The sequence below is a fragment of the Saccharomyces kudriavzevii genome, assembly GCF_947243775.1.
Source record: "Saccharomyces kudriavzevii IFO 1802 strain IFO1802 genome assembly, chromosome: 13".
Lineage (NCBI taxonomy): Eukaryota > Fungi > Ascomycota > Saccharomycetes > Saccharomycetales > Saccharomycetaceae > Saccharomyces > Saccharomyces kudriavzevii.
In genome coordinates this window covers 503,398-516,009 of record NC_079284.1, presented here as the reverse complement: position 1 = coordinate 516,009, position 12,612 = coordinate 503,398, and the positions used below count along the sequence as shown (strand labels likewise).

Genomic DNA, 12,612 nt, shown 5'->3' with positions numbered 1-12,612 from the left:
CTATAATATGTAATCGTCACTGAAACAGTTCAGCGTTCAAAGAAAATAGTTCTTCTAAAACCTCAAAGTTCGAGACAACGTATTTCCTTTCACTCAATTGTACCGTGTCCTTTTGTTTAGTACTTGCTTCCCAAGTCTTCATGGAATGATTATCTATTTTATCAATTGATAGCTTATATTCGTCCCTGGATGCTTTGCCAACTGACTCTGATAGGTATCCATATTTATCGCTTCTATCCAGCAGTATACCAGTCCAACCAGCAGCTTGTGCCCCTTCAAGATCGTTTTTCAATTCATCCCCAATATGGAAGGAATGCTGGAGAATTTCTTCCCTGGAGTACATTTTCAGCAAATGAGAATTTTTACGTATAATATCGTCAAGCGCATATTGAAACATTGCTCTATCAGGTTTAATCAGGTCAAGCTCATATGACAAATAAATACTATCGGCAAAAGTTTCATACAACCCGATATTCTTTAATAACTTGTAAAAGGTTGGATCAGTATTGCTTATTATTCCCAAAATAATATTTGGGTATCTGGACTTTAGGTTGCTTAAGAACTCTATCAAATCCGGATAAACGAAATATGAATCAAAGCCCTCAAACCGCATTAATATTTCATCTATCATTTCATCGGGAATTTCAATTGGTACAAAGACGTTCCTTATCAAAAGGGACCACCATTCTTCAGGTTTGATGTTGGAATGTTTTCCATATTGAGGATAATCTTCCTTTAGTTTCTTGAAAACATGTGGGAAGTTCTTTGTCAATGTTGAAGGAGTAGTCTTGATACCGTATTTACGTCCAACTATACAATATTGCTCCATCACCGGAAGCTTTGTAGCATATAATGTATTATACGCATCAAAAGTAACAATCAAGGGCTTTGCTACCCTAAAGGTATCATTCCACGCATTTATAGGTATTCTTTTCGGATAAGTCATTTATCCAATATGCTTTATCTTTTGGAAAGTTGTTATAATATCCTTCACAATACGCCAATCTACTGAAATGTCGCTTTTTTTTTTCTTTTCACCTTGCCCTATTTTGACTTGATTACGAACCAACCATTAGTTGATAGTTTTTACCGGTTAAGGAGAACACAAAAGGCGACTTTTGGTTTCTTTAGTATTATACTATTGATTTACAGATATTTATTATACATTGAAGTTGTACGTGGACATTACGGGTGACAATCTCTACATCAGAATATCTTATGTTCAGTTGTTGAAAAAGAGATCATTCTTAGCAAAGCAATAAGCGTCTGTGATTTCGATCGCCTCGTAAGTACCCTGCAAGCTTGTAACTACCTTGTATTCATTGGAATATATATCAGTGACCTTATGTGTTTCAACAACCTGCGATCTTTTTTTGCCGTGTTTGCCATCCGTTTCTTCTGTCCTTACATAAGTTAAAGAGAACGGTGGCGTACCTTCGAATGAAAAGATGACTTCAGCCTGGTCACCTTCGCGAATGTCTTCAGTGACGTAATTTCCTTGAGAAACAGTAACGGAGGGAATTGGATGTATATTCAGGGATAAATCATCAAATTCATTCTTCAATCCAGGCTTCGTGAAGTCGACAATACATTGTGATGACGAATCCTGTAGAGAAGTAATGGATATAACGCCCGGTTCAGATGCCAATCTCACAAATTGGGAGCTGCGTTCTTTAGACTTCAATGGAACACCATTAAACTCATACTTAATCATGAACGGTGCTACACCATTTAATTGATACGCGACGTAGTCACCGACACAATACTCAGTAGAAGGATCTAGTATATGTATCTTGGGCGCATCGGTAATAGATACGAGGATTTGATTACGAGGCCCAGAAATAACATTGCTCATACATCCATTTGCGTCAACAACAGAATCTATTATTATGGCATGATTACCTAACTTCATGCCTTCATACAACTTTTCGAAGGAAAAGTTTTCCGAGTCAATGCTATCGATAGTATATTGATCCGTTCTACTTGTACTCTCGTGGTAAACGCTAAAAGTAACTGAAAATGGACTTTCACCTTGCAAAAATTTCAGATTAATTGGTTCTAAAAATGATATTTGGCCTACATTTGCAGCACATGCGCGCATGGTCTTACCTCCATCCGCAAAAACAACATCTGGAATAGGATGCACGGTCTGTTTGATCACGAGTTCTGACTGATACTCTTCAGAGTGTGTGTCAGTTTCACCATAATTGTCATCATAAATGGCTTTAATAGTAGTTATATACTCTCCAGGAATTTGATTGGGCAATTTTAAAGAGGCGTATTTGGTTGCCACCTGAATCTTTTTTGTGGAAATATGACCATTAGGAGCCATCAAATCGTATTCTAATACGAACGGCGGCGAGCCAAATAATGCCAAATCAACAGTACCCTCCATTCCTTGACAAACATCTTCCTTGGCAAATAAATTACTCGTTAGTCTATTGACGTGATGGTTATTCTGGACAGCAAAGCTTGGTCTCTCTAAGAAAGATACATTATAAACACTGTTTTCGTTGGTTATTTTACCTTGGCAACTTGAGTCGCGCATATCAACCAGTTGGTAAAGTCCTTCTCTAGTCACTCTCAAGGCTGGTTTGTAGCTGTTCTGGAATTTATTTTCAAATTCTTTGAGAACTTTTCCATTGTAATCCATGTGTTTAAATTTAACGGCAAATGGCCCCTCTCCACTTAGTTTGAGCGGTATTTCAGTAACAGAGCCATGCTTAATTTTGACTTCTTTGACAGGTTCGAAAAAATTGAATGTGGCGGATGGAATATCTCTTCTTACCTTTATTCTAGCATCCGGTTGGCTGAGACCGACTAAACAGCCAGAAGAATCTTTGATAGAAACTAGAGATAAAATGTAGTCACCACCGGTGGTGAAGTCAGGAGTTTTAATGACATATTCATTGATTTTAATATCTTCAACTTCAAAAGTATTTCTTTTGCTTGAAAATGTTTCTATGATGTCATACGTTAATGTGAAAGGACCTTGACCTTTTAGAGCTACAGGAACACTGCTATGGTCACCCAAGCAAAGCTTCAAATCATGGTGGAGTTTCAGTGCTGCACTTGGCTTCACTCTCATTGAAGTCTTAAAGGTGTAATCTCTAACCGGTTCTAGTTTGATTGGTTCCGTAAACAGCTTATTAGAGACATTGTCAAATACGATTTCATAGTTACCTTCTTTGGACGGACTATAACTAAAATGATTTCTGGTACCTTCGGAGGTATATCTTTTTGCGTCATATAGCTTTCTTTCACCGTTTTCAAGTTTATAGATCTTAGTATTATAATAGTAGGGTGGAGCACCGGTAAAAGATAACTCGAAATTTAATCCTACTTGTCCAACACATTGGTCCAAGATTGGAAATGATTTAACTTCCATAGTAGGTGCGACTGGCATAGTCACTATAACATTTGATTTGCCAACAATTACACCAGAACAGAACTTGGATTCGACGTATTCTAAATTATACGTCCCTGGAAGATCAGCCTGAAACACTTTAGTCAAAGAATCTGTGGTGATATTCATGTCTTTTTTAGATTTGTCTTGGGCGTCAACATAGGACAAACTAATAACATACGGAATATCTGAAGCCCAGCTTTTGATTTCTTCCAATACAATAGCGATTGATCTTTTTGTAGGTGATTTAGAATCAAATCGCTCTTCTAGAGCTGCACGTGGAATCCCGTGAACATTGAAATCATAGGATAAGCCATGACGTTTTTTTAATTCCTCAGGGAAATCTGTAAAATCCACCACATTTCCCAAGCCATCAATCAACTTATCAATTTTATATGCATACTTACCGTCTTGGGTAATTGAAGAGTCTAAATTTATATTAACAGGCTGATTTCTGCCCCATTTTAGATCGTTCAATTCATCTTGGGTAAAGCTTTGTTTGGGTTTACTTGATTGTAAGGGTGACTCAAAATATTCTGGCTGCAAGCTGGAGTCTACATAGGAAAATGCCTGACCATTCACAATCTTAGAATAGGCTAACCTCATTGGAGGCACACCTTGAATTTCAAGAGATACATTATCCGAGTCACCAATACATCTATCATTGCTCCCGGTTCCGGTAATTGAAGCACTTGGACAGTAAGAGACAATCAGGTGAGATTGGTAAATTTTTAAATTTAATTTTTTGGAGTCAACAATTTTCTTGATTTGATAGAATCCAATGTCATTAAGAGTCAAACTTAAATAACGAATTGTGCTATCTTCTTCGAAGTCTTTCTTATTAGTTTTTAAAACTGTGTTTTCTTTCTTCAGTAAGATCTTGGGGTTGTTGATAACTTTGAAGTCTTTCTTAGTCAAAGAACGTTGCTCTGCTACATTCGTGTAGAGATCCCTGTATTCAAGCTCGATATAATCAATTTCTTCAGTCGAATTTATTCTAATGGGCACGTCAACAGAGTTAAATTTAAAAAGGTTGGTATCCATTGGCAAACAATATGATTCGTGCAAAGGATTGAACATGGCAGTGTTTTCAGGTAGGATCTTAATTGTTAGAGCACCTTTAAAATGGGCGGAAGAATCAACAATACGACGATGATCAATGGATGTGCCTGTTACACTCAATTCCTTCGTATGAAGTTTCCGCCAGGTGGTCATGATCAATGAAATCAGAATGAGCTCACGATCGCTTGATATAAAAATGTTCAATGCCGTCATGGTTAAGATTTGAAGATACACCATCCATGGTCTAAATATCAGTTTTGGAATATTAAACGATGGCAAAACATACAGGAATAAGGATTCTATAATGAAATATTTGGACACGAAATTAAATCGATAATTTTTAAACAGCAAACCCGTCAGCGGTAATCCGGATTTTAGTATAACCAGATCATATATTTTATAACATTGAATCATTAAGAACAGTATTACGGCAAAGGTCCTTTGTTTGGAGATTTCTAGAACGTCAGTTGATATTAGAGGCAACGAATTAATATTGACCTTTTTATCGTCGCTAATGTAGCGGTCTTTGCTGTAACGTTCTGGTGTCTTAGAGTTTTCATCCCTCAAATTACTACTTTTGAAATCCTCCAATTTTCTTGAACGTGGAGGTCGAATTTCTTCGCTAGTTTCGCTGTCGTTGTATTGGAAACGTCGTGTACTTCTTGTACTGGAACGATCATTGTATGATGGATGTGCTGATCCTGAAGCAGAATTGCCCATCCAATGGTTCCCTCGCGGAGTATCGTTAAACACATTATATCTGTGCTCCATTATACGCGCCTTCTGATGGAATTACTTAGTAGAATGAACCTCTTGTTCGTCTTAAATTGATTCGATGAGTTTCTTCTTATTACTGCCTAAATTAACTCTTAATCTTGTTCCATAGAAAAAAATAAGTTCGTGCCAAGTGTTCAAATACGTATAAAGTTATAATATTATGACGCCTTTTGCCGCTAAACTAAAACCGATCTTATGGGGGCTAGTACTATATATTTAACACTACTTAAAATACAATAACGGTCAGTATATTCTTTCTGTATGTCGTTATATACTGATGCAATTGTGCTGTGATGCTAATGAATTATTTCTGTTTGTTATCTTTTTCGCCTGTGGCGTTCTGGAAACTCTTTTTCGTGATAAACTTGGTGACTGTCCATTGGCCGTTTTGCTTCTTTTGATGCACTGCTACAGGATTCAAATTCCAGCCAATCTTGAGATCATTGTCAACTGTAGATCCAAATCTAGGAACCACATAACAATAACGCTCCGTAAGCGATAGGTTGATTGTCTTTAAACCTTTGCCGGTCAGAGGTTTACTGTACGTCAAAAGAAGACCCTTTCTTGCAATGTTCGCTAGCGGTGTGCTTGCAATATCACACAAAGCGTTCATTCTTGTTTTGTTATTGCCACCCAAGTGTAATGAATGGTAAAGCATGTACTTGGGTGGTAATTCTCCCAAATTATTCAGGATTGAAGTCGGGTGGATATAGACAAAGCAGTCCTGAATACTGGGTGTTCTGGTGGCCAAAACAGGAACATAAGGAATGTTGATCAATGAGGTTCTGTTCGTTATCTTTGCATCATCTGGGAATAGAACGTCTGCTCTTATAGCAACACGGTCGACAAAACCTGAGCAAATCATTTGTTTCAATAGTTTTATCTGTATCGCGCTTGGAATGTCTGTTTTCAAGTCTTCATTTCTAATTACAACAGCAATGTTTTCTTTTGACGTGTTAGATTTGATGATATACATCAATTGTTTCCTCAGTTTGATTATTTCTTCCATGAATTTTCCTCTCAAGAAGTTTTTCTTTATAAATATTTCTTTTTGCTCCCTTGGAATATAATCCATCGCACTTGCGACACTTAGTAAACGGAATACATCACTAAATTTGTCTAATTTACTAAACTGTGACCTACTCTTGTAGAATTTACTACGCAACTCCTTTTTGAGTTCTGGGTCCATATCTGACGTAGATTCATCAAGTTTTTTATCCTTTTCATCTACGTCTTCATCATGGTTTGCTTTCCTAGTAATTTCATTTATCCCCAATTCGAATTCATTGATAAACGGATCTCCCACCGATAGTACACTAACAATAGCCACAATATAGGGAAGACAGGCTTTTTCATCAGATACAAGCAGCATTTTAGAAAATCTAGGTGAAAGTGGGAAAAGACTCATCTTTTTACCATCTTCACTGATCTTTTCTTTATCATCAAGAGCCCCTAAATGTTGTAACAATTGCACAGCTTTGGAAAGAGCCATTCTATCTGGAGGAGTTGGGAATGGGAAATTGACAATATTATGAATGGCCATACTCTTCATTTGTAAGACAATACTCTCCACAGGCATTCTCAAGATTTCAGGTTTAGAAAATTGTTCGAAATCATTCTCAAAAACAGCAGAAGAATATAAACGGTAGCAGTGGCCCGGCCCAGTACGACCCGCTCTCCCACTTCTTTGGTTAGCACTAGCTTTACTAACCCAGCCAACTTCAAAGCTCTGTACGCCATTTGATTCATTATACTTACGTTCCTTGCACCTCCCAGAATCAACAACATACCTCACCCCGGGAATTGTCAGTGATGTTTCTGCAACATTTGTTGCCACAATACACAGTCTGGAACCTGGAGGAGGTTGCCGAAAGACTCTCATTTGTTCCTTGGTTGGCAGTAGAGAATACAACGGAAGCACATATAGGGGATCGTTTGCCGTTTGCCCTTCACTTAGGGTTTCTTCAAACCCCTCTTCTTCTTCCTCATCATCCTCTTCGTTACCAGCTTCATTCTCTTCGTACTCAATTGTACTTTTGAATTTATCCTCATCAATAACTTGGACGCTAAAATCTATATCCTCAGCTTCTAAATCTGTTGTTTTCGAGCTAATGCCCACTTTCGAAATTGACGTTTCCAACTCCTTATTTTGCTTGAAATTTTTCTTGAAAGGAAATTCCTTTCTCAGTTTTTTCACCATATGGGTGATTTCTTGCTGACCAGTTAAAAACACCAATATAGCACCAGGTGGGAGCTTTTGATGAATTTTGCAAGTTTTCTTGAAAGCCTCTTCTGTAAAGTTAAATGCAGTTCTACGATTGAAGTGGACAGAGACAGGGAACTGTCTTGCATCCACCTGCAAGACGGGAGGTGGAATGGGAAACAATGCCTTATTTTCGCTGAAATCTGATACTCTCAATGTAGCTGACATGATAATAAGTTTCAATTTCTTGTGTTCAATCGGATTTTCCTCATGCTGTTTAGCCCTTAACCTGACGCAGCGGCTTAGCATACCGATCAGAATATCAGTATTAATATTTCTTTCATGGGCTTCATCTATAATAATGGAGGAATACTTGGTTAATTTGAAATCGCGCATCATTTCTCGTAACAAGACACCGTCTGTCATAAACTTGATCTTCGTATCTTCCCTTGCAGAGGAGTCAAATCTAATCTGGTATCCTACTTTATGGCCATGATCACCCAATTCATTAGTCACACGCTCAGCCATAGACACAGCCGCTACTCTTCTCGGTTGTGTAATGCCCACTATACCTGGGTAATCTGGCGAGTCTTCGGCACCAAACCCTGCTTCATATAAAAATTGTGGCACCTGGGTAGTCTTACCTGACCCAGTCTCACCACATATAATTATCACATCGTTATGATGAATGGCCTCCATGATTTTGTGTTCTTCACCAAATACAGGTAACTGGCTTCTCGTTTTCTGGATTTCTTCCGATCTTTTGACATTAATATAGAAGGCCTTACGCCTGGAATGCTCATTTACTGGAATATACGTTTCTTTGAGACCATCGTCTAAATCCTCTTCTCTAGTTATCGGTTTGTAACCAATGTTTAGAGTGGGGGTGACCTGCTCTTGATCTCTGCCTTCCATTTTCTTAATTTCTTGATTAGCCCAGTCCTTGAACTCATTTCCGATGTGCTTTTGGTCACTGTCTTTTGATTCTGTTTCACTGTCTGCACTTTCATGTTCTTCAAGTGAGTTTTCACTACCATTCTCCTGTTCTCCTTCACCTTCCACATCACTATCTTCATCAACATCATCATCTTCTGATGTAGTCTCAAAATCCATTTCATCTTCTTTCCCGTGCTTCTTCAGTTCTTCCACCACCACACGTTGTCTCCAATTATATTTTTTCTTTGGAGTTTTATTTCCTTTATTTATAACTTTCACGTTGCTGAATCCGAAGCCATGGCCAGAACCACCAAATTTAGCTGGTCTATGATCGATAAAGCCAGAGGATTTACTGTCTTCCCCTGCCTTATCTTTTAATTCACCCACACTAGCATATCTAGCATCGAAGTCATCTTCACTATCATCGCCATTGTCTTCATGGCTTTCCACTTCAACATCCTTATCCCAAACCTTTGGTTCATACTCTTCGTACAATATTTCCTTTGTTTGTTCATTTCCTCTTCCTTGACGTTCTAGACTTAATGCTTCTTTGAACTCTTCCCTTTTAGTCTGTCTACCCTCACCCAGTTTTTTAGAGCTTGTTAACAGACTCGTGTCTATCTTATAATCTTGGAGTTTGTCGATAATGGTTTTTCTTTCCTCTCTTTTCAATTGATGTTCGATAAACTTATCCAGTCTTTTTTTTTTTAATCTCGAAACTTTGGATTCCTTTGGAGTAAATAGTTCCTGCAATTTTCTTTTTTTTATCTTCTTTTCTTCATCAGTAAGAGGTTTAAGAATATCTGCATTGACATTTGAATCTACAGTATTGCTTTCAGATGAATCTGAATCCGGTTTCTTCATCTCTTCGTCGTTTTCATCCTGTCTGGTAAACTGCTTATTCCTGACTCTTTTCAATTCCTTTAATTTGGCCATATGGCCGGACCTGGCCTTCTCATTGAACCGTTTTCTATAAGTACCCATATCTATACTGCTGAAATACTCTACTAGCGATACTAGAGCTGTGTAATTACTCCTGGTGGTTTGTAGCGCCTGCTCTGTTTATATTTGCAACAAAAGTAATAACATATTTCATTGATCAAAGCTCATCGCAAATAAAAATTTTCAGAACACCCAAGCATCATTTAACATAGCGCGTAAATGTGAAGAATAACAAAGTGATTGATCAAAAGTGATGGTGCTTCCTCATCAAGTCCTTTTTTATCTCAAACAGAGTGAGCATGTAGCACCGAAAAGGCAGTACACTGAAATAATACATTCTTTTGATATACAGGGTTGCCGTCTTTTTTTTTTTTGGCTCATTTTTATCTTGGAAAAGAATGGCAGGATCTGTAGGTCAATCACTCAGAGCAACTACACAACGGCTTAAAGGAAAGAAGAATGGTGGAAAAGGCAAGAACAAGTCCTCTAAAAAGGCTCGCAAAGAAATGCTTTATGGAATTTTGAATGAGAAAAACATAAAGCAAATTCAATTTGGCGTGAGTAAGAGGTTCCCTACTTGGTATGGAAGCGCCGTTTATTTCGATCCAGAAACCAAAAGATTAGGATGCTCTGAGTCCAAAAGCCAACTCTGCTCTAATTTCAATGACCAGTACTGGCTAGAAACGCTTTTCGTTTGTGAATACTGCTTCAAATATACGGATAATCGGGCACGTTTTGTAGTACATGCAGCAGTTTGTCCATTCCAATACCGTGCTCCAGGAAAAATAAAGTATAAGAGTCCCGAATATACGATAAGAAGAGTAAAAGGATCTAAGTATCAACTATTTTGTCAATGTCTTTGCCTTTTTACGAAGCTATTTCTGGACAACAAATCCATGTACTTTAAAGTAGATCATTACGAATTTTACATAGTCTATGAAAATGGATCCGCAAAGCCGATGGGATTTTTCTCCAAGGATTTAGTGTCATACCAGCAAAACAACCTAGCATGCGTCTTAACGTTTCCACCATATCAAAGACGCGGGCTAGGCCTGTTACTTATAGAATTTTCATACAAATTATCTCAATTAGAAGGTGTAATATCAGGGCCAGAAGTTCCGTTATCACCCTTTGGATTGATCGGGTACTTGAAATATTGGTCACAGATACTCTGTTGGCATCTCATTGAGGGCGATCTTGCGCATTGCGATAAAGTGAGTCTGGAGGATCTTTCTATCGTGACTGGAATGAGAGTCAGTGATATTATTTTGACTCTGAAACACTTGAACTGTATTGGAGAAAACAATCAAATTTACTTGCAGTCCTTAAGCACTTGGTTGAAATCCCACGGAACAAAAGGGAACTGGTTCAAATTGCAGGATGAGTACTTGCTCATAGATGACTAGAAGTCAATCTAAAAATGTATTATGACTACATATATATATGTATAATTTTCAAGCTAATGCAATACTTCATAAATTGCTTTTATAGACAAACTGCAAAGAAAAACATCATTCATAACATATTCATAACCTAGAAAACAGTATATTAATTCGTTTAACCACCATTGTTTTTCGGCTTTGTTTGAGGAATAGCATGTTTTGATGTAAAGGAAAGGACATCTTCACGCTTTCTAAGCGGATTTTTTGGACGTCAGAACAAGGACATAACAAAAACTTGCATCACAAAGAAAGTGAAAACAAGAAGGCAAAAAGAAGAAGAAGGAGGATAGTTAGATCAAGGAAATCTTTCTCCGTGGTGATGTTGAACAGGAGTTAACCCGAAATACGTCATTTATTAAAAGTTTTTTATATTCAAGAAGGTTATTGCGTCCCAACTATAAAATTAAGTCGGAGTGAAACTACAGAAAACGCATTGCAATATACTAAAAGAGGTTTCGCTGTATAGTCTTGGGTGAGCTTTATCTATAGTCAGAATCATCCGTAATTAGCATTAAATGTCTGGATTAGCCAAACTCAAGTCGTGGTTATATAAAGCTTCCCTCTTCATATCATTGATACTTTTGATCGGGTTTTCGGTAGTATTGCCCATAGATTCCATTGCGCAAGCTTCTAAATCGGAAAATAATGCTTTTAATACATTCATTGTTGTTGGAGCTTTAGTTGTTTTTGGTGTCTTTTGTATCGTTATTATTATTGGAAGAATGCTACTTCATAAGAGCTGTTTAAAAGATATTCCGAGAAGATATATTCCAATCACACCGGCTGATCTTCCCCATCGTTCCAGTCGAGAAGCAGTATTACAAAATATGGAAAGGTCCAAGGAATTAACAATCCTTCTCAAAAAACCGAAGGATCCAGTTGTTCATGATGGACTGGAACCTCCAAAGAGATGTGATGACCCATCGAATGAAAAGTTATTTCCAGAATACTTAAACTATGCTGATTGCATAAAGAGTCTAACGGATAGACTGAAATATCATGGATTGTTTTTAAACAATCTAGATGTTAGAATGAAGTTGGAGGATACGTTTGCTGACGTGGTGAACTCTCAATTTGTTAATCATAATGCCAATAGGATTCAGTTGCAAAAAGCTAAGGAGTTTATTGACTTATATGAAACGATTAGATTTTCAGGTAAAGATGTTACAAGAAACCAATTTATCAAATTTGTTGAATTATGTCTTTATTTTGGGGATATGTCGTTAACAAGGGACACTTCATTTGCAAATTTGCGACATTTCAAATTAAACGACAGTTCAAATTATGCTGGAACAAATGAATCAAAGTATTCAATCAATCCATTTGATGAAAACGAGTACGCTCAAGAGGATATGCATTACTTTCCAGAACCACCCACGCATTTGGTTAGAGAAAGTAGCAGAAGCACTGTGGCAAGGCATATTTCATCTGGTGCAGACGTAACTAAGTCTGAAGAACGTCCCTTCGAGACCGATTTCGATTGTAATGCATTTCGCGACAAGCTTGCCCAAGTGGACAGTTATAGAAGTGTAATTCGTCACTAACAATTGCTTAATCATAACATAGCATAATATGGCATACCATTTAGGTTGTATTATAAATAATAACGATAATCATAATAATTCAATAATCATAATCAATGTAAAATAAAAGTCTTAAAGAAGTTAAGTAATACCTAAGAGTTCGAAAGCCCATTTTTCCCAGTAAATTTCTAGTTCGCTTTTATAAGTACAATTTTTATAATAATTTTATGTAAAGCTGATATAATTTTATGTATAGGAAATCACACTAGGTATGTAACATAGTATAAAACTTAAATAGAATTTTAATAATAATAGATTCAC

The 12,612-nt window shown here is 37.2% G+C and overlaps 5 protein-coding genes across 5 annotated transcripts; 2 read left to right on the top strand and 3 right to left on the bottom strand.

Moving 5' to 3' along the window:
• Nucleotides 1-16: 16 nt before the first annotated feature.
• DPI35 (Dpi35p) lies at nt 17-946 on the bottom strand (the record flags this gene model as incomplete). Its single annotated transcript, XM_056230366.1, has 1 exon — nt 17-946. One exon carries the CDS (start codon nt 944-946, stop codon nt 17-19), a length of 930 nt encoding a protein of 309 aa, XP_056084292.1.
• A 276-nt stretch (nt 947-1,222) lies between these two features.
• POM152 (Pom152p) lies at nt 1,223-5,239 on the bottom strand (the record flags this gene model as incomplete). Its single annotated transcript, XM_056230365.1, has 1 exon — nt 1,223-5,239. The coding sequence occupies one exon, from the start codon at nt 5,237-5,239 to the stop codon at nt 1,223-1,225; it is 4,017 nt and encodes a 1,338-aa protein (XP_056084291.1).
• A 310-nt stretch (nt 5,240-5,549) lies between these two features.
• ECM16 (ATP-dependent RNA helicase ECM16) lies at nt 5,550-9,368 on the bottom strand (the record flags this gene model as incomplete). The annotated part of the gene is made up of 1 exon (XM_056230364.1): nt 5,550-9,368. The coding sequence occupies one exon, from the start codon at nt 9,366-9,368 to the stop codon at nt 5,550-5,552; it is 3,819 nt and encodes a 1,272-aa protein (XP_056084290.1).
• A 356-nt stretch (nt 9,369-9,724) lies between these two features.
• On the top strand, nt 9,725-10,732 carry SAS2 (histone acetyltransferase; the record flags this gene model as incomplete). The annotated part of the gene is made up of 1 exon (XM_056230363.1): nt 9,725-10,732. The coding sequence occupies one exon, from the start codon at nt 9,725-9,727 to the stop codon at nt 10,730-10,732; it is 1,008 nt and encodes a 335-aa protein (XP_056084289.1).
• Nucleotides 10,733-11,283: 551 nt separating this feature from the next.
• DLT1 (Dlt1p) lies at nt 11,284-12,312 on the top strand (the record flags this gene model as incomplete). Its single annotated transcript, XM_056230362.1, has 1 exon — nt 11,284-12,312. The coding sequence occupies one exon, from the start codon at nt 11,284-11,286 to the stop codon at nt 12,310-12,312; it is 1,029 nt and encodes a 342-aa protein (XP_056084288.1).
• Between the last annotated feature and the right edge of the window lie 300 nt (nt 12,313-12,612).